Here is a 20,135-nt window from a genome sequence, read left to right on the forward strand (position 1 = left end):
GAGATCTTTAGCTAAAAAGTCACACAAGGCTGCAACCAAAATGTCAATGATAAAATCTAATCACATAGATACTATAAAATTCATGACATTACTCAACATGAAAACCCTGCAAGAAACACAACCAGCTTTTATGGAATCTCTCAACATGACACTAAGAGAACTCATTGTTAATAATCATGGAATCACTCAACATGACAAACCAACAAAAATCACAAACACCTTTCATCACGGACTCACTCAACATGATGTTGTCATGCAATCTCTCAACATGACAAGTTAATGAGGTTTACAACAAGCATTTTATCACAGACTCTCTCGAAGTGATACAGTCATGAACTCTCTCAATATGACTTCCAACTCCCATCACGGAATCTCTCAACGTGATGACATCATGGCCTCTCTCTACATGTTCACTGTGAATCTCTCATAAGTGAAAGAGTTATCATGTTGTCCTTACAACTTATTATTAATTTTACATGAATAATAAATCATAAAATCACAGATAAAACTCTTTTTTAACAAGAGTCTTAAAACCTAACAAAAAAGGAAGCTACAGCTGAAAACTCGTTTCCAAAAAGTCTCAAATTCCACAATACCAAACATTTACAGAATGTATAAGAGTCGCAGGGATTCCAAAAATACTCCCTCTTAACTATCATAAGAAGATAGCTGATGTAACCTCCCTATGAGGTTGAACATCTCCCTCTGAACACAAATATAAATCATCAATGCAATATTCTTGTTGCATCCTGATCAATCTATTGTACATCATCCTTGTGGTCTTTCCTCAACATTTTGTGTAAAGTTCTTATTGCAATAGAATTGCATCTAAGTCACAAGAATACTCGATTGCAGCTCATGTATCACACCTGATACAAGCAGAGAAATTTTTGAATATGAAACACAATGCATGTAGAATCATGTTGCTACATCCAGAAATTAGATAACTCATAAAGCACATTTGCAAGCAATTACTATTTATAATCAATATCATAGACTTCAGCAAAAGATGATGTTTGAAGATTGATCATTATTGGAAAATTCAGGAAGGCAGAGATATGATCCATTACTTTGATATTCCAAGAATTTCCATCAAGCCCTTAAGAGACATAAAATAAAAGATCTTGGTCATTGAAATCATCACAACCATCTTCACAAGTAGAATCTTATCTAATATTATCATAGTATATAGAATCATATGATACCACAGTATAAACTTTTAAGGAAAGAAGGCTACCCGAAAACATAAAAATCAACCAACCCCAAATTACAAACCAAAATAGCCAGTGATAACAATGATTACCAATCATAAATCTTGTACAGGCAAGCATCATCAGGTAATAAAAGAAATTTACTGTTAAAACCAACAAAACATCAAGAACTCATCCCACATGAATGAAGATGCCACATAAACATGAGCACTGGTCTACTCCACTGATATTTGTGATGCTTGAGCAGTTACAACAATAATGATGGATGCCTCTAATGGATTTGATATATTCCAAAAATCATCTGAAATTTTGTCACAATTGATTTCACCAAAATACAATGCTCTTTGATCAGATCTCAAGCAAGACTCTCAACATATGATGCTAGAAATGAACCGATGCATACACAATGAGCTGCCAGAAAAATGGTTGTTGCACCTAATTCTATAGATGTCCTGAAGAGGAATTTAAAACAAAGCAAAGGATATATGCTGACAAGAAGCTTGAGACCAGAAATCATGACACTGAACACTGACAAGAATATTGCTCATCTCTGGTTGAAATCAAAACAATATGAAAAAAACGCGATCATCACACATAAAAGGCAACAAAAAACTAATCATTGTCAATCCTAAACAAGATGCAAAATGATAATATTCAATACCACCAGCATGAATAGAGACACGCACAATGTCAGATAGATAACTATAATCAGGCAATATCAATCAAAATCAATCAAAATTCAAAATTCATTGTCAACGCTTAGACTCCATTGATATTGTTGAATTTCCACGAAGGTCACTCCACAAACAATGAAGACATGACCCACAAGAAAGAGTTAAAAAAATGCAAACACATGTCTTGACAACGAACGAACACATGCAAGGATGAAACGGTATGAAAGAATGGCAATAGCTTCTATCGCCTCATAAAAAAAGCATAAAATGAAATCTAAACACTACTGCACATGTGCAAATGACCTTGCAGTTAACCACAACTGCACAGGCAGATGTCTATTAGAGAAAACAAAACAGCGGGAAAAATTGCCAAACAAATGCAATGATAAATGGTGTCTAGAAAGGATTCAAATGAATAGAAGACAAAAACAAAATATTTCGCAAGATATCAGGAAACATTATATTGGGTGCGAATGAAGCCACACTGAAATTCACAATGACATAAGAGACCCATCTGAAGCTTGAAATCATCATTTAGAGCCAGCAAACATGGGAACAAAGAAAGTGATAAAAAAATGATATTCCACCAAAGTTGAGATCCACTGAAAAAGAGACAACAATCAATCCACACAAATATAGAAGTAAGCAAAAAATCCCGATAATCACAGATGGTGGAAATGAATATAAATGAACGAAGGAGCTTTCTCGAACTACTAGGAGAACATAAAAGAAAGAACTTAAAACAATATAAACATGCATGAGTAACTCTAACAACCATCATAGTGCTCTCTTTTCTTACTGATATCAAACCTGGCTCTAATTCCATGTTGGATTTTGAGCCCAAAAATTAAGAGAAATAGCATAAGAAAAACGTAAAATAGATACAAGAGCACAGAAAATTACTCTGGGAAAACCCTTCGAGAATGAAGGGAAAGACCCAACCACACAACAAAAAGGATCACTTTATTGATAATAAAATATTCAAGTGTACAATGCCTTTCGCTTGAAGCAATGTATATAACATAAAGAGAGACTCTTCACATTCTAACTAAAGGTCTCTTCAATTTCCAAAACATAACTCTTTAAATACAATTCTTTGTGTTTCCATGCCTTAACGCACATTGTAAGACACGTCTATATATTTAATATTACAATTAATCATAAATTTCCTTTTCAACAAAAGGTGACCACAATGGTATAAAAGCCCAAAGATAAAGATCTCTATTGCAGCTACAATCTCCAACACAAGTGTCAAAATTTGCATCAAATTCCAATATCTCTTGATTGGTACGCAGCAAAGAGCCCCTTGCCTAGTAACACCAATTTCCTTTCAATCATGCCCAAAGTCTAGTCCACATGCACGAAAAGGTATTAGAGAGGTATGGAGGAAGATAGTTTAAACTTGCAACAACTCCTAACATTAACGACATGAAGATCTGCAGCCATAAGCTCTAACAATCACTAATGACAAATATGGTTAAATGCTTAACTCCCCCAATGAGAAAATATACATGGAGCCTTGTCCTCCAAGCATATAATGTTGTTGACAATTTAGTACCCTAGTTGAAGCCACATTTCAAAAATAAGCATTGACGCATACTAAGATGTCACACAATAGGTGGGATGGACAATGAGAAATGGCAAGAGTGGTTGAAGTTAAGCCTACATATCATTACACAAATCAATGATTGGGGTCCCAAAGGGTGACAAGCTAGTGAAAGGAAGTCCAATTCTTCAACAAAGGCTTGTGAAGGGGTGGGGTTTGAGGGAGATGAATAGTGGGATAGACAAGTCTGACAGCTCAATGAAATATGGAATGAAGGCAAGGAATGGATGTGAGTATGCCTACATGGGGAAGTCTAAAACATTTGACAAAAAAGTACAAAATAGCACAGACTTGGGAGGAAAATTGATGCAGGAGCATCCTAGGCTTTCTTGCAATCCTTCATGTTGGAGCCGAGTGCCAATGGTTTTGGATCTTATGTTATTGCCAAACTATCTAGTGGGTGCCAAGTTACTGTAGCTCTAGATGGTGCCGAGTTACTATAGCACTTAGTTGGTGCCAAGTTACTGTAGGTCTAGTTGGTGTCGAGTTACTTTAGCACTTAGTTGGTGCCAAGTTACTGTAGGACTTAGTTGTCGTCGAGTTACTGTAGCACTTAGTGGGTGCCGAGTTTTCCTGTTTATGCCTGGTGTCCGCATTTTGGACATGATTTCTACATTTTTGGTGTGAACCGACTTGCGGGATTTATTTCAACCGCAACGTTTATGATGAGATCTTGCCTTGGGATGTGTCCTGACCATTATTGGGTCAGTCTTCCTATTTTTGTATGTTCTAGAATGTTATATAAGCCGTTTCGGCAAGTATAAATAAGGGTCTTGTTGAGTCTTTTGGCAGTTCAGTTTTTGGAGGAAGTGTGGAGGCAAATTTTGGAAAGCTAGGGCTAGGGCTTGGGAACTAGAGGATTGCTTGGTGAACCTGAAGGTACAAGTGCGGATTCTTCTTGGTGTTCTTATCCAGTTGTGTATCTGGACTAGCTAGGATTGGGTTTGTAAGTTGGATCTTGTTGGATCTTGCAAAACTAATTTTTTGTAATTGCTATTTGTATTTGACCCTAACCCAAAAGGCCTTACAGCCAGGGATATTGCATGTAATCAGTTATATCTATGATTAGAGAGTTGTGATTTGATATCAGATCTTGCATTATTATTTCTTGTTGTTGTCTTTCCATTGTGTGGTTTTATGGTTGGGGCTAGGACATCTCCTTTGGGGATTCTCCTACCTTGCGCTGCATCAGATGGTATCAGAGTGAAGATTTTTCTTGAGTGCGTTGACAGATCGCCAAAGTTGAGGCAATTTACACCAGGATTTGCAAAGAAGGTTGATCTTGTGGCTGATTGATCTTCTGAAGTGGTGGATTTGTTGCTTAGGATTTGCTAAAATTTTGGAAGATGTCTCCAAGAAGATTGGACCCTAGGGCAATTGCTGATCGTAGTGACGTTGTAGAAGAACGGATCTCAGAGAAGATGAGAGCAGAGTTCAGATCTGAGATTGCATTGTTGAAAAGTGACATGATTGCTGAAATTGTAAGTGCTTTAGGTGGTGTACCTAGACATGTGGGTACTGAAAGAAGTTATGAGCAAGTTGTTGAAGACTTTGAAGCTACTGGATCTAGTGGTGAGGACAGAACTAATCGTGTGGAGAGACCTATGGGAGCTAGGGCCGGTTAGTTTTCTAAACTTGGATCTCAGTTGAAGCTAAAGCATAAGATGGAGGTTTCTAATTTCTCGAGTACTTTGAATCTTGAAGACTTGATTGATTGGATTGGTGAATTAGAAGACTACTTTGAGCTTGAGGATATTGAGGATCCACTTAGAGTGAGGTTGACACAAACAAAGTTGAAGGGATATGCTACTCTTTGGTGAAAGGAACTGCAAAGAGACAAAGAAGAGGAAGGTGAAATGAAGATCACTAGATGGAAATTGATGGTGACTAAGTTGAAGGCTAAGTTATTTAAGAGGTTGCAGAATCTGAAACAGAAGGATATGACTGTAAAGGACTATACAGAGGAGTTCTACAAGTTGACTATTCAGTCTGGTCATAGAGAATTGTCAAAGGAAAAGGTAGCACGGTATATTAATGTTTGAGATTCAATATTCAGGATGAGGTTGGTATGCTGAATATTTCTTCAGTTGAGGATGCTTATCAGTATGCTTTGAGATCAGAGGCGAAGCTAAAGAGAAAGAATCAAGGTAGTTCCCGAGGGAAGGAGAAGCAGGATAGTTTAGCACAAGCTAAACCAAAAGTAGAAGGTGAACCAAAACCTGTTGAACAGAAAAGAAGGACAAGTGGAGGTGAGTTCAAAGGTAATTGTTTCAAGTGTGGTCAAGAAGGGCATAGATCTTTTGAATGTTCGATTGATAGGATAGCTGCTGTTGTAAATGAGGTTGAAGTCCAGGATAGTCAGCCTGAGCAAGGAGAAAGTTTGTTGGCTCGACGAGCACTGGTTGGTGAGAGGGCATTGGATCCTTGTCAGAGGACTAGTTTGTTCACGATTTGTTGTAAGTCTAGTGGCAAAATTTGCAAGGTGATTGTGGATGGTGGTAGTACTGATAACTTTGTTGCTGAAGAGGTGGTTCAGAAACTTGGTTTGATGCTAAAGAGGTGGTTCTGAACCTTGTGTGCTAAAGGTCTACTTTCCATACTGATCTCCAACCTTCTCATGATCTGCCAACTCAACTCGGCTGCCAATACTCAAGTTCCTCCTACCAAGCTCTTCATTCTACAAAGGAATCAGGGAAAACTTTCTGCCACCTTTTTCAACAGTAAACACATTCTTGACACAATCATGCACAACCCTACAATCATATTGCCAAGGTCTACCAAGCAACACATGACAACTATTCATGTCCACAATATCACACAACACTTGATCCTTATACTGCCCAATCTAGAAATCGACAAGGCACTGCTCCCTCACTTCCAAAGCATGCTCACCTCAGATGGATGTGAAGAAGCAGAAGAAGAACAAGGGGAAGAGTGTACAAGTTGAAGATTTGGAGGATATCTATGTGAAGAACTAGTTTGGGATTTATGTGTTGAATCCCAAAAGATGTTCTTCCAATTATTTGAACATCTTTTTGAACTTGGGGTGTCTAATGCAGGAGCATCCTAGGCTTTCTTGCAATCCTTCATGTTGGAGCCGAGTGCCAGTGGTTTTGGATCTTATGTTGCTGCCGAACTGTTTAGTGGGTGTCGAGTTACTGTAGCTCAAGTTGGTGCCGAGTTACTGTAGCACTTAGTTGGTGTCGAGTTATTGTAGCACTTGGTGTACTGTAGCTCTACTTGGTGCTAAGTTACTGTAGCTCTACTTGGTGCCAAGTTACTATAGCACTTAGTTGGTGCCAAGTTACTGTAGCACTTAGTGGGTGTTGAGTTTTCCTATTTATGCTAAGTGTCAACATTTTGGACGTTATTTCTGCGTTTTTGGTGCGAGCTGACTTGCAGGATTTATTTCAACCGCAACGTTTATGATGAGATCTTGCCTTGGGATGTGTCTTGACCATTGTTGGGTCGGCCTTCCTATTTTGTATGTTCTAGAATGTTTTGTAAGCAGTTTTGGCAAGTATAAATAAGGGTCTTGTTGAGTCTTTTGGCAATTCAGTTTTTTGGAGGAAGTGTGGAGGCGAATTTTGGAAAGCTAGGGTTGCGGCTTGGGAACCAAAGGATTGCTTGGTGGACCTGAGGGTACAAGTGCGGATTCTTCTTGGTGTTCTTATCTAGCTGTGTATCTGGACTAGTTGGGATTGGGTTTGTAAGTTGGATCTTGTTGGATCTTGTAGAACTGATTGTTTTGTAATTGCTATTTGTATTTGGCCCTAACTCGAAAGGCCTTACAGCCGGGCATATTGCATGTAATCAGTCATATCTATAATTAGAGAGTTGTGATTTGATATCAGATCTTGCATTATTGTTTCTTGTTGTTATGTTTTTGCTGTGTGGTTTTATTGTTGGGGGCTAGGACATCTCCTTTGGGGATTCTCCTACCTTGCGCTTCATCAAAAACTATGTTGGCAAGAGAAATTCCACAACTCCAATGGCTCACACTAACATAGAAAATTAGTCATGCATCCGTCCTTAAGCTTTGGGGATCTTAAGCAAATGCATGAGAAGTAGAGGGGAAGAACTTGTACACAAACTTGGAGCAAAGGAATCTTGGTAATAGGAAATGGACATTTTGGACCACAAAATAGATTATGGAAAAATGAAACACTGCATAATAACATGTACAAAAATGCATACCACATACGATAACAAAAGTATAACATTATTCATATGAAATTCTTACACAAAAATAGAGTAGAGATGATCAGCCAAGAATTATACTTATTTTCCTAACTGCAAGAAAACTATTTAAAGTACTCAATGATTGCAACGAGAAAACAACAGTCAACAACTACTAACAACTAACCACAACTTGACACATAAACTATGCAAAGCAAAACTTATGAAGTATTACTATGATCATCAACATAGCAAACAAACTCAGAACATATGGCATTGTACGAAAAAATGTAGTCATTAGTGGCCATAAAATTTAATAATCATTAATAAAGGACCATACAAACAACAAGTAGTCAGGTTTAATATGCATTACTCTAAATATGTTTTACCAAGCTAATCATTGTGCCTGGATGGTACTTCAAGCGTTTCAGAATTCTTAACACCATGAAAGTCTTGTTTGATTCTCTCAAAGACAAGGAATATTCCTCCTCCCCACTCACTAGCTTGTTGGAATAACTCCCTAGTTTTGACAAACCCGTTGTCTAAGGAAAAGTCAATTGTAGAAGGCTATCACGAAGCAATAAAAGATGGCATTTCAAGCACTTCAGCATTCTTCACACGATGAAAACATTGTTCAGTTCTCTCAAAGGAAAGGGAAGTTCCCCCTCCCCACTCAGCAGCTTGTTGGAATAACTCCCTAGTTCTAGCAAATCCACAATCTCAGGAAATGCCAACTATAGAAGGCTGTCAAGATGCAGTAGATGATGCGAAGATTGTTTGAACTGAAAAATATTATGTACCAAACCATGTAACAATAGCAAAAGAATATAAATGAACAAAACATACAGGAAATTTTCCTTCAATAAATTGTAGAATGGCTTCTAGCAAATTGCATAGAGAACGATAAGTGTTTAAAAACAACTACAAATCATTATGAGCAAATGGTTCAAAATGACATTATGCAGGTTATTAAGGAAAAGCCAAGAGATGATCATGTGGTGGAGAAGAAGGCGACATGAAAATAGTATAGCAAGTTCCAAATTGACTAATCATATGATGGAGGAGTTAAGCCTTCAAAATATATGGTAAAAAAATCAAGATTATTAGATCAACAAATTAAAACATAGAAAAGTGATTTTATCATCAGGGATCTTTTATTTGACATATTTAACTCTAGCGGTGTTCACATTTGATCATCTTCTCCACTACGACTCAAGCATCCTCCCTAACAAAATGAAATAATTGGCATATCAAGTCTCCACATGTTTGGGGGATTCTTTCTTCAAAAAGTCTTCAGTAGAGGCATGAGGTGTGCTCATTGCAAATAAACACCAGAATATTTCTAGCTTCTGCAACCACTTGCTTCACCCAATCTATCTATCTTGTGTGCATTTTGTTTCAACACATGAACACTACATGGAGTCCATAAGATGTGCTTGTAATCGTGAGTGTCCTCTACCATATGCCATCCGATTTGCATACATGCATCAAAAATGATCACCTGTTAAAATAATGAAGCACTAACCTCCAATATGGCCACTCTCAAAATGTGAAAGTGGGAGTCTACATTGTTGCAATTCCATGAACAATCAAGATCTCTAAGAAATAAGAGACAATGACACATGTGACTAATCTTTATGAGTGATGAGTGCTGATTGTCTAATATCAGACCACCCATCCATGACAATAGAGCAACATTTCCTAAGCAAAGTCTACCTAATATCCTCCAGCACCTAACTCACCTTAGAATATTCTTTATCAAGAAAGATGGTTCATAGTTTATATTCTTTGAGGGGGTGAATGAAGGACCAATACAAGTTGTATCTTTAAACGTTTGTTTGAAGAACATGTCACATTAAATGCAATGGCATGGGAATAGAAACATTGGGTGATGGAAGACTCTATCACATCCTATGCTTGCATATTGAACACAATTACAGTTGTTTGTGAACTCTCACTAGCATTCTCTTTCACCATTGCTTCTAGCAAGCATGTATGGCATAGGCATAGCTCATCAGATATTGCATGGTGGAATCTTCTCAAATAAGCCATCCACTTCATTCCTCTCGAGAACGGCAATAATGCTTAGCTCAACCCTTAAACAGTTGTGAGGGCCTGTAGTCTCCCCTGCAGGCCATGAGCCCTAGCATCTCCACCTTGGCCAAATCCAAATCCATACGACCAAAATCCGCCTACGATATATCCTTCACCTTGTATTCTCTCCCCGAAAGTTTGCTCGCGAATGATCTGATTTGATATGGAACATTTTGATATCTCCTGAGTCCATAATTCACCATAATAGCTCGCACTAGAGTCCCCTCATCAATCATCCAAGCAAAACACAAATATTTAAGGGAGATGTCATTTCACTTCCAGGTAGCTTCGAACACTTGGCGAAGCCCCAAAGCACCCCATTTGAAATGCGAGAGGACGAAACTAGCTCAGCAAACAATAGTGCCTCTATGAATCTTCTAGATATATATTCCAAAGCTCAGCCTTTCTAATAATTCAACAGATAATAATTGATACCTTCTTACGCTCCACACTAATGTTTGAACCACTATTTCAAATGAATGAGATATTTATTTTGAGCGGCTCTTCAAACCTTACAGCAATGTTTTATTTATAGCGAATAATAATTGCCAGATGCAATAGAGTTGTTTTACAGAAAAACTTACTCACACCACCATACAAATGATTGCCTTAATATTCATGATGAAGATAGGAACTGAAAAATGGAATTTGTGGGCAAGAGAGAATAAGTGCAAATCTTAATACTATTTGATTTGAATTGAATCTTGAAGGCACCCAGAAATGGTAAGAGCTCATAAACAATCACACCACCCCACACTGGTATTACACTCAGGCAATAGCATTCACCCCGCAGTAGCAATGCAAATAATTATTTGGATATCTGACTCAACTCTCCAATAATCTCCCTCTGAATGATGTTAGCTAACAATCGTCATCATGGAAATGATTAAACTATTCAATACTTGCAATGGTCTCCAAAATAATTTATATCAATTTCCAAATACATAATCAACACTTCTTCATTGAGTAAAAATCACACACTCATTTACTGGCAATTAGAATTTAAAAACCCATCCATAAGATAGATGGCCAATATAGAAATCGAGCTACAAGGAAGTATGATACCACCACGGCACTTGCCCAAATCACAGGCAGAAGTAAATATCTGAAAACGCAAAGGATAATCTCCACAGGAAAACTTGTATTTCTTGGCTCGAACGATATATTAGTAACCACAATAAGTGTCGTAAAGATATTCATATATTTATTCAATCACCCAAAGTCTTATTACCAAAATAATAATATTGAAATACCAGTCATAATGTTATGCAATGCTTATTCTTTTCAGAAAAGCTGTAAATAACTCTGGATCAAACTCCACAAATTGGCACAAATGTAGACTCTGTCTTGAATCTACCACTTCCAGATGAACCAAATTACCATCCAGCCCTCTATAACAACTAGTGCCATTGCTGAAAGCAAGGGAAGATGAAGAAAAAGAAGAAATTTGAAACCATGGCTCTAATACCATGTTGAATATCCCAACCAGAAATAAAGATAAACAGAAAAAAAATAAAGGAACAAAAAACACAGCAATTATCATGGAAAACCCTCCAACTTGAGGGAGAAAACCCAACCACAAAAAATATCACTTTTATTAATGAGTAAGCAGGAGTCTGAATTACAGTTCACACAAACTACCTCGGGCCAGAGAAAAACCCTTCATAGTTGAACTCTATTTATATGCAAAAGGGTCTGCCGTGTCAATTGAAGAGACTGCTGTGACAAATGAAGAGTCTTCTGTGAGAAATGAAAAGACTGCCATTACAAGTGAAAGCATCTGCCAATATAGAAATACATCTGCAATGACTGTGTTGCTTCAAATTCAACAGCAAATGTAGCAGCAATACGAGACAGAGATTACTTCAACAGTCATTTATTTAATTTGAATTTAGGAGAGAAAGATAGCTCCTGGCGCTATAACATCAACAAGAAGTCTTGCTTTAAATGGCTCTTGTTGTTAAAAAAGCTTCCATTGCATAGCCATTCTATTAATTCTTGTCCACCAGAGTTCCTAAGAATGTTGATCATGTTTTCTTCTCATCTCTTTGCTACTGAGGTCTCCTCTAATTTTCTTTCTAGATTGACTTCTTGAACTTCTAACAAGAATCACTGAATGTTTGAAATCTTGCTGGAATAATAATTTCTGCCTTGTCTTGTCAGTTACAATTAAGCGGTTGTTGTGGAAGCTAAGAAATGGGGAACAGTACAAGACTCATTTTCAGTCCTGTATTTATGCAGGTCACCACTACTCTTTAAATGTCCAGAGAGATTTCGAGGAGTTGAGGGACTTTGGCCACACCACTGCCATCAGATCAGAGATAATTATTTCTAGTTTTTGGCCACAGTCAAGGAAAGCTAATGAGCAGTTCCTAAAGATTCGTTTAGAATTCCAAAATCTATACAACCAAAAGTTTCAATCCACTCCTTTGGAACACTGGTTTCAATAATGTGCCCAATATTCATTTACCGGCTGTTGAAGATCTCGTACCTGAAAGCAAGAAGCTTAATGAGGAGATCTCTGATATAGAGTTACCTATAGGGTGGATTGATATGGATTCCTACTGTGAAACTATTGCTTGATTCTATACAATGCTCTATGATTTTGATCTTGGGGTCAAGGTTATTACAGTCTCTAGCACTCATTTTTCCTCCTGTGCTAATAATATGGATGTTAACGCTATGCCTTCCTGAAGATGCAATTTTTGCAGAAAGTACCAGGGATAGATTTTCTGATATCTTCTGTCTTTCTGTTTGGATTGTATTTGGCATATAATAGGATGTAAAGGACCTTTGCACTGTACTTTGGTGCTGAACCAATGGCCTTGCTGGTAGTATTTTGAGCAGGTGCCCTCCTTGTACTCTGATTTCCTTAGTAATAATATATTATCAATTCAAAAAAGTAGTTTATATGTATTTCCTTTATATATAGTATATTTTCATTCATTAAAAGATTTAAAAAGGAATAGTTCCCAATACACATCAGTGATCATAGTCATAACTTTTACTAATTAGTGCCAAGTTCAACAATCATATGATAATCAGATCTCAAACATTACAGTACCCGATTTCCAACATCCGCTATCAGGGAATGCAATCATAGTGGCTCAAAACGAATTCAAATATCTCATTATGGCCAGAAAAGCATCCCACTTCACATAAAATCAGAATCATAATAACACCTCATTTCACTATATTAATTATTGTCAATTCTATTTATTCTATATATATGAACAAATAAGAGCTATAACCTATCATAGCACATCAATGTCTATTATATCACAATGCAAAATATAGCTTCCACAGATCCATGCAAGATAACATGTCAAGCAGTTGATGCCTCTAACCTTCTTCCCAGAATGTTTTCCCACTACTTCCTCTGGGGTTCTATGCTTCTGAGCAAGGTCCATAGGGTGACCACCTAATGCTATATCTCAAGCCAAAGACAATTTGAAACCCTTACATAATTAAATAAATTAAATTTTAAAATGTAAACCCTGGCATCTAGTTAAAGAAAAGAAAGATTCAAGAATCAAATAAAAAAAAAGAATTATAAAATATAAACTGTAGCATGAGAAGGAAAAACAAAACAAAATTTGAATTATGAAACTCAAGTAGTTACATTGTTAGGTTATGTACCTTGCAAGTGCTACCAAAAAGCTTGTCAATCATCAAAAGACTAAAAATCCCAAGATTATGCAAAATCCATTGAAATTCAAAGTAAATCAAAGATTATGCAAAATCCATTGAAAATTTGAATCCCTTGTTACACTAAATCTTGTTGGCATGTCTAAAAAGCGAGGATTGGAAGAAAAATTTGAGAAGAATGGAGTATCTTGCTGGTATTTTTTCTGTCAACTATTATTATGCATCACTAGATGAGTTTCTTTGTCAATCAATCTCACAAGTTTTAGCAAGTTCATCAGTCACTTGCAAAGAAATTGTCCAACTCTCAAACAAGTTAAAGTAACTTGCCCAATATATCACAAGATTACTCACAAGGTTGTAAGTATCTAAATTATGGCTCATGGAAAATAAGACCATGACACAACCATTAAGGGTCCTCCATAATACAAAGGTTAACATGTTGATGTTTGAGTTCAATGGCAACTTTGATGTGTTAAGCTAGACAACTAGCCTACATTATTAGGTCAATCCAGGAGCTACATGAACAATGCAGTAATGTGGTTTAAGGAAATGGTAGATGAGTTTTGAAAATTGGGAGCATCTAGTGGTTACTCTCTTGGATTTGAGAAAACTGAGTATGACTTGTATGCCATCATTGCATGCCATATAGAAACTTGCAACTGTTGGACTAAGTTAGGTAAATGCCCAATTAGCCCTAGAAAACAATTAATGCTTGTGATCAGGTTCAAGAAGAATAAAGGTAATCAATAGATATTGTTATGGAACCCACTACAAAAGGATAGACATTTCATTCATTAAGGCACAAGAAAAGATGGAAGCAAATATAGCCAAACTTGCCAAGGTAAAATGCTTTAAAGCCTCTAGTAGAAGGGTGCACAGTAGAAACGAAACTGCAAAAGTTCACCAAAACACAAATATTATCTAAACTCACTGGTACATGCACAAAAGTGAAGGAAAAGTGTGCAAAACTAAAAATTGCACTAGACAAGGTAAGAAAAAGGGCACCAAACAAGTTGATTCACCCTAAAGGAATGGAATAGGTGGCAAAAAAACTTGTGATCAAAAGGAGGAGCCATGACTAGATTAAAAGGTGTAAGCAACAGTTAATACAGTGATCCCCTTAAGAATTATTCATTGAGGCTAAGTGATGCATGTCAGGGTTAACAACAAAGTGATTAGTTGAAAAGTGGCATCCTTCCAAGGTGGAGTGTGACTTCTTACCCTTGGGAGCTATAAAAAGAACTCCATTTGAAGTAACGGATCAACTTAAGTAAGAGAAGATTCTCCAACACACACACGCACATATATATATCAAAGTGTAAGCAGCAGATTAGATTGGTTTAAGGAAAAACAGCAGACCTATGCAATAACAAGTATTTGATATGCAATAGGGATAATTTTATTAGGCATCTATATTCCTTAATATATCTTTTACCAAGCTGTTAATGAACTTTGTAAATTTATTATTTTTCTTAAATAATAAATAATTTCAGCTAATCTTTATTCCCACGAGCCATCATACAGGAATGAAAGGAAATATGTTTCAGGGGAGACAGAAGACAGATTCCCTTGAATTAAGTAGGCCGCCCCAACTGGGAATTGTCTCAGTTGGATGTTCCTAGCATTTGTGAGCCATGGGGCGAGTTGTCTTAGCAGAATGCTCCACTCTCTTGGGCTTAATTGGGCTGAACAGTTGTCCTCGATAACCTGGGTTCGCTCAAAATTAAGTAGGGCACCCCAAGTGATGGAATTGTCTTAGTTGGCTATTTCTACCATTTGTAAGCCAAGAGGTAAGTTGTCTTAGTTAAATGCTGCGCACTGCTGAATTGGGCTGGACAGTTTCCAGGACCTCTTTGCGGTTTTTCTTGTCCAAACCCTACCATGGTTTATGGGAAATGGACCTATTGATGACTTGGTTCCTAATATAAGCCAAATTCCAGATATAAGACAAACGCAGCATTTACTAATGCTAGCAACCAAATGGGCCAGGGCAGCTGTACCAAGATAAGCAATGGGATGAGAATAGCAGGAGGAGGAACTTTTTCATGCCAACAAGACATCAAAAAATCGATAGGCCTGCAAACCTGCTACAGAATCCTGCTACATGTTATAAAAATGGGAGAGTACAGAAACAATCATACACAAGCAATAGACATAAATACAAGCCTTAAGAGAGTTTTGAAAACATACAGAAAGAATCATACACAAGAAATAGACCTACATACAATCTTTAGTGGATTTTCCTCGAGTACAGATCTGCTGTTTCTAGTTTTGATTAAAAAACTCCCCTGTGCTTAATTTCACTGCCACCCTACGAAACGATGCACCAGTATGGGGGCGAGGGAAAGGGAATGGAAACAGGAATGGAAACATCATTCCAAATCAGGGTATAGAATAAAAAAGGAAGGATAGAATCGTACTACATTTAACTATATCGGAATACGGAATGCAGTTCGGATACTAAAGTTTCCTGTAGAAAATACTAAATTTCCCTCTCCAAAAAGGCTGCACCACGGCTCATTCTGGATACACCTGCGCAAGGCTCTTATGTGGCTATTGGCCAGAGTTACCAAATCCGGTAGGCATCAGAATATCCCTGTTGTTTTCTAGATTTTAAAATTCTTCCATATAGAAACATATTAAAACAGATGTTACATATAATTTACTAAATCATACTAATTAGACTAGAATGATCTCATCTTAAAACTCTCTATTCATTTCTTTTTTATTGTTATATTATTTTAAATACACAATTTACCATGATTATCTTTTTAATTTTTTTCTGGAATATTACAGGTTCAAATTGGTTTGCTCTCAACTGTGAATTTGTGGAGTTCCTGAATACATCTCTACCAGTACAAACTAGTTTGTTCCCACATGAGACTTTGTTGATTTCTGAAGACTAATCGAATTCCTATCCACCTGCTAATACGGGCGATTTATCTCTTCACAACAGAGTGCAAGTACAGTTCTTCCAACAAATTGTCACTGACAGGTCACGGATTCAATTCCATGGTGCTAATTTCACTAAAAAACAAAAAGAAGCAAAAGCCCAAAACAGTCGGAATCTCAGAGAATAAAATAAAGCACTTACGGGCACCAAGATTTGGAGTAGATTACAACTGGATTCTGAGAGACTTGGGCCTTGATAGTATCATGTACCTCCGCTGCAGAGGACCCCGACAGGCAATTTATCTTCAGAACGCTGTAGCTTCTCTTACCATCCAGCTTGTTAATAAATACAGGAAACACGGGAGACGAGTTGCGACATTTGAGCACGTTTAACAGATACGATGAGTGTGGTTCAAGTTGAAATGTATAATGGGATGATAAATATGACTTCGAAGGCAGGCAGATGTTTTTCATGCCCAAAGAATGCGCCATACCTGCTCAGGGTTGCCCCCTTTCTTCTCGCTCGGATGAGCTAAATGTCGTTGCAATCACTATATGGGGAACAGTATAGTTTGGCATTCATTAAAGTGGCTCAAATCTCCAAACGTGTAAGGTGTAGATTCATCATAGGGAACTTGGAGTGAATTCCACAGAGCTCGGAGTGAGTCGCCACCGCCCCCGACAATGTGTCTGACAGGAAATTCGAGCTACTTTAAGCAACTTTTTCAGTTTGTTCGTCCAGAGGACTTTGGAGATGATTAGAAAACAAAGCAAATTATCGCTGTTATAAGCGTGGTAGTTATCAGTCTAATGGTGGTAACTCGTAGAATTCGTCCAGTTTTTGCGAAGAAAAGTTAACATGAAGCTGCAGGAATTTTAATTATGATTGACACATTTACAAGTTCTTCATGTTTGTTTGTTTTTCCCTGAACTGCTTTTATATTTTTTTAGAAGAAGAGGTGAATGTTTTCCTTTTTCTTTTAAAATTTACAAATTGTTTGTTTTTTAAAAGAAGATGGGTATTTTATTCATAATAATAATAATAATGTGGAATGGTTATGTAAATGAAAAGAAATCAATGTAGAAAAGTTTGAGTAATTTAAATCAACACTAGAGGACAGTTAACATAATTTTTTAAGACACATTAAACATTAATTTGATACACTATTTGTTTACGATCCTTTTGTTAGTATTTGCTATCTTTAAGACTCAAGAATTATAACAAAATGATGTCTTTCTATTGTTGAGTGGAGTGCAAGTGTTGATGTTGATCAATGTGCATGTTGGAATCTTGAAATTAACTTACTTTTAGTTGTTTCTCTCATGGGTTGATGTAGATTTCTGCATAAGAGAAATTTGTGGCAATGGAATTAATGCTTCGATAATAATTGAGGTGCAAGGTTGTCAAGACATAGAGTTGTGCACCTTAATTTCCTAAGAAATACTCGTTGTAACCAAACTCCCTTCTTTCCCCTATCATTGTGTGTATATTCCAAAATACATTGAAGCATAAAATCGGCTAAATAGATAAAATTGAGTAGTTTTGTTATTTGTTATTTATAAGAATATGGCCATCAACAATATGGTATACTATAGTTAGAGAATGCATATATAGCAAAACAATCAAATGCAAATTGATTAGACAATAAGCTTCCAAAGCAATTATATAGCTTGAAAGCTATAGGTGAGATGATTAGGAGAAATGTCACAAAGATATAACTGAGAGTTTCACACCTTGATTTATAAGAGATAAAGTTGTTTTAGTTGAGCGTCCTCTTTTTTTCGTTATATGTATACATGGATTGTTTTGCAAGTTAGAGTACCTCTTGAAGGAGAATATGAGTTGAATGCAAAGGTCACTTAATGACTTGACTTTGGATATGGTTGTGAATGTTAGCCCCTACCTTTCTATTTAGGTAATATCAATTGTTACTTTTTGTAGCCTCTGGCCTTAGGATTTATGTATGATTATAGCTCATGCAATTGTGAGAGGTATTTTTCTTTGACTCCCCAAAGATACAAGTATTATTGGAATACTTTTGGGGTCTTTATTCGTGTGGTGGCCCTTTTGGAACTCAAAATTGCAAGCTTGCTAAACCCTAAAAGTGTGTCAAGCTTTATAATCAAGTTTAACTTTCAGCTTTGGTCAACTAACAAAATAAACCAATATACTTTTGCTTACCTACAATTCTAGTTTTGGACTAGACCAAGGTAGGTATACATTTTGATGAATTAAGTGGATTATTCTCTTTTTGAATTATCCTCTACCACAAACTAACATAAGTGTTTGCAATAGATAACTATATACAAAACTAACTTGAATTATCCTCTACCCCAAACCAACATAAGTGTTTGCAATAGATAACTATATACAAAACTAACTCCTACTTTTATCTCTACAAATGGAAATTAAATGCAAAATAACTTGATTGGTATTGAAATGGAATTCAATCAGTGTCTTCCCTCTATTGAGAAATAGAGTCAACCACATAGCCCTTCAATGGTTTTGCATCACCCCATCAAATAATGTTTGAATTCACACCTTGAGTGAATTTGTCAATTATTTGAATCATTGTACATCTACTATCATATGCTAATTAGTATGACTTGTGTACATGCGTCTAATCTATCCTTGAGAGAACCAAACAAGAAAATCAAACAAAGATAATAAGAGTTCTCTGACTAATCTACAATTTCCTTGATACCCAAATTAATATAACTAGGAAAGCCATGACTCATAGGAAACATCAAATAATCTTGGCTACTTGAGTCAATATGATAGAAGAATCTTGATAATACTAAATTATATTCCATTGTCCAATAGAAAGAAAAACGTATAAATGGGCTTACAATATTAATTATTATAATTCATGATTCAATCCTTCTCAGTCTTGATTTCCCATTTTTAACATTAAGAGCTGCTTCAAACCATTACATCTTTTAAGAAATAAAGAAGTATGTAGTGGCCCTAAATTACAAAAAAAACTATGCACTATTTTCTGATAAATCTCTAGCATGCCTTTATTTTGTTGGCAATGTGCCAGCATCCCTCGCAGGATTCACAACATGGTTTAGTTGCCTTTGTTACTCCTATATGTGTTTGATTATTGGCATTAGTGCAAACCTATGATTTAGAGTAAGGTCAATTAATATAAGACAAAGTGTCAGTGAACCTTGATACAAAGTAGATGCAGTGTAACCAAATAGATGCAAGTACTAAGTAAACTTTAAGTTAGCAAGCAGAATGAGAACCAAGCATAGTAGTAACTGAACAATATATTGATACCGATCATGTTTATAACCGAAGGAAAAAAATTTACCAAGAAGATTAATTAGTGTTTATCGAGAAACACCAGATGATCATGAATGTTTGCAATTGCACAAAGTCTTATGTGTTTGATTCCTACTGAGACAGGAAATGGTTTACAAAAATTGAGATGATCAAGATTTGGTCAAGATTTATTGGAAATAAAACATGACTTTATGGATCCCAAGGCATAGGTTTGAACCAATAAAAATAAAGCAAGAAATATTGGTAAGGGAGAATGAATATGGATCATTTATTGTTTTGATTGAGAATTCTAAAAGGATCTAAACCCTAATTAGGTCACATATGATGGAAGCCATGAGATTCATATATAAGGAGGGATCGAGATCATATTTAAAGTTGTTAAAGGGTTGACAGATTGAAGATTAAGCTAAGAAGAGAACAAAGCTACCAATAGTGAACAAGGGCAAATTGGTTGAAATCAATCATGAGAAGGTGATATCAATATAGAGCAGATTGGATCTGAATCAGGCAAAGTAAGTTATATATTGTCAAATTAATTT

At 36.4% G+C, this 20,135-nt stretch overlaps 1 protein-coding gene across 2 annotated transcripts in view; it reads right to left on the reverse strand.

The window, feature by feature from the left end:
- LOC149555125 (glutaredoxin-like) overlaps positions 1-17,213 on the reverse strand; it is an 81,568-nt gene extending 64,355 nt beyond the window's left edge. The window contains exon 1 of one of the 2 annotated variants that reach the window (XM_089829149.1): positions 16,507-17,213. In XM_089829149.1, coding sequence (XP_089685275.1) covers positions 16,507-16,796 — 290 coding nt within the window. In that variant the 5' untranslated portion in view covers positions 16,797-17,213. The remainder of the gene's footprint in view (positions 1-16,506) is intronic. The other variant, XM_089829150.1, reaches the window with a different exon arrangement.
- Positions 17,214-20,135: the final 2,922 nt, after the last annotated feature.

The sequence above is a fragment of the Cupressus sempervirens genome, chromosome 5 (assembly GCF_028749045.1).
Source record: "Cupressus sempervirens isolate cs-2001-9-10 chromosome 5, ASM2874904v1, whole genome shotgun sequence".
NCBI lineage: Eukaryota > Viridiplantae > Streptophyta > Pinopsida > Cupressales > Cupressaceae > Cupressus > Cupressus sempervirens.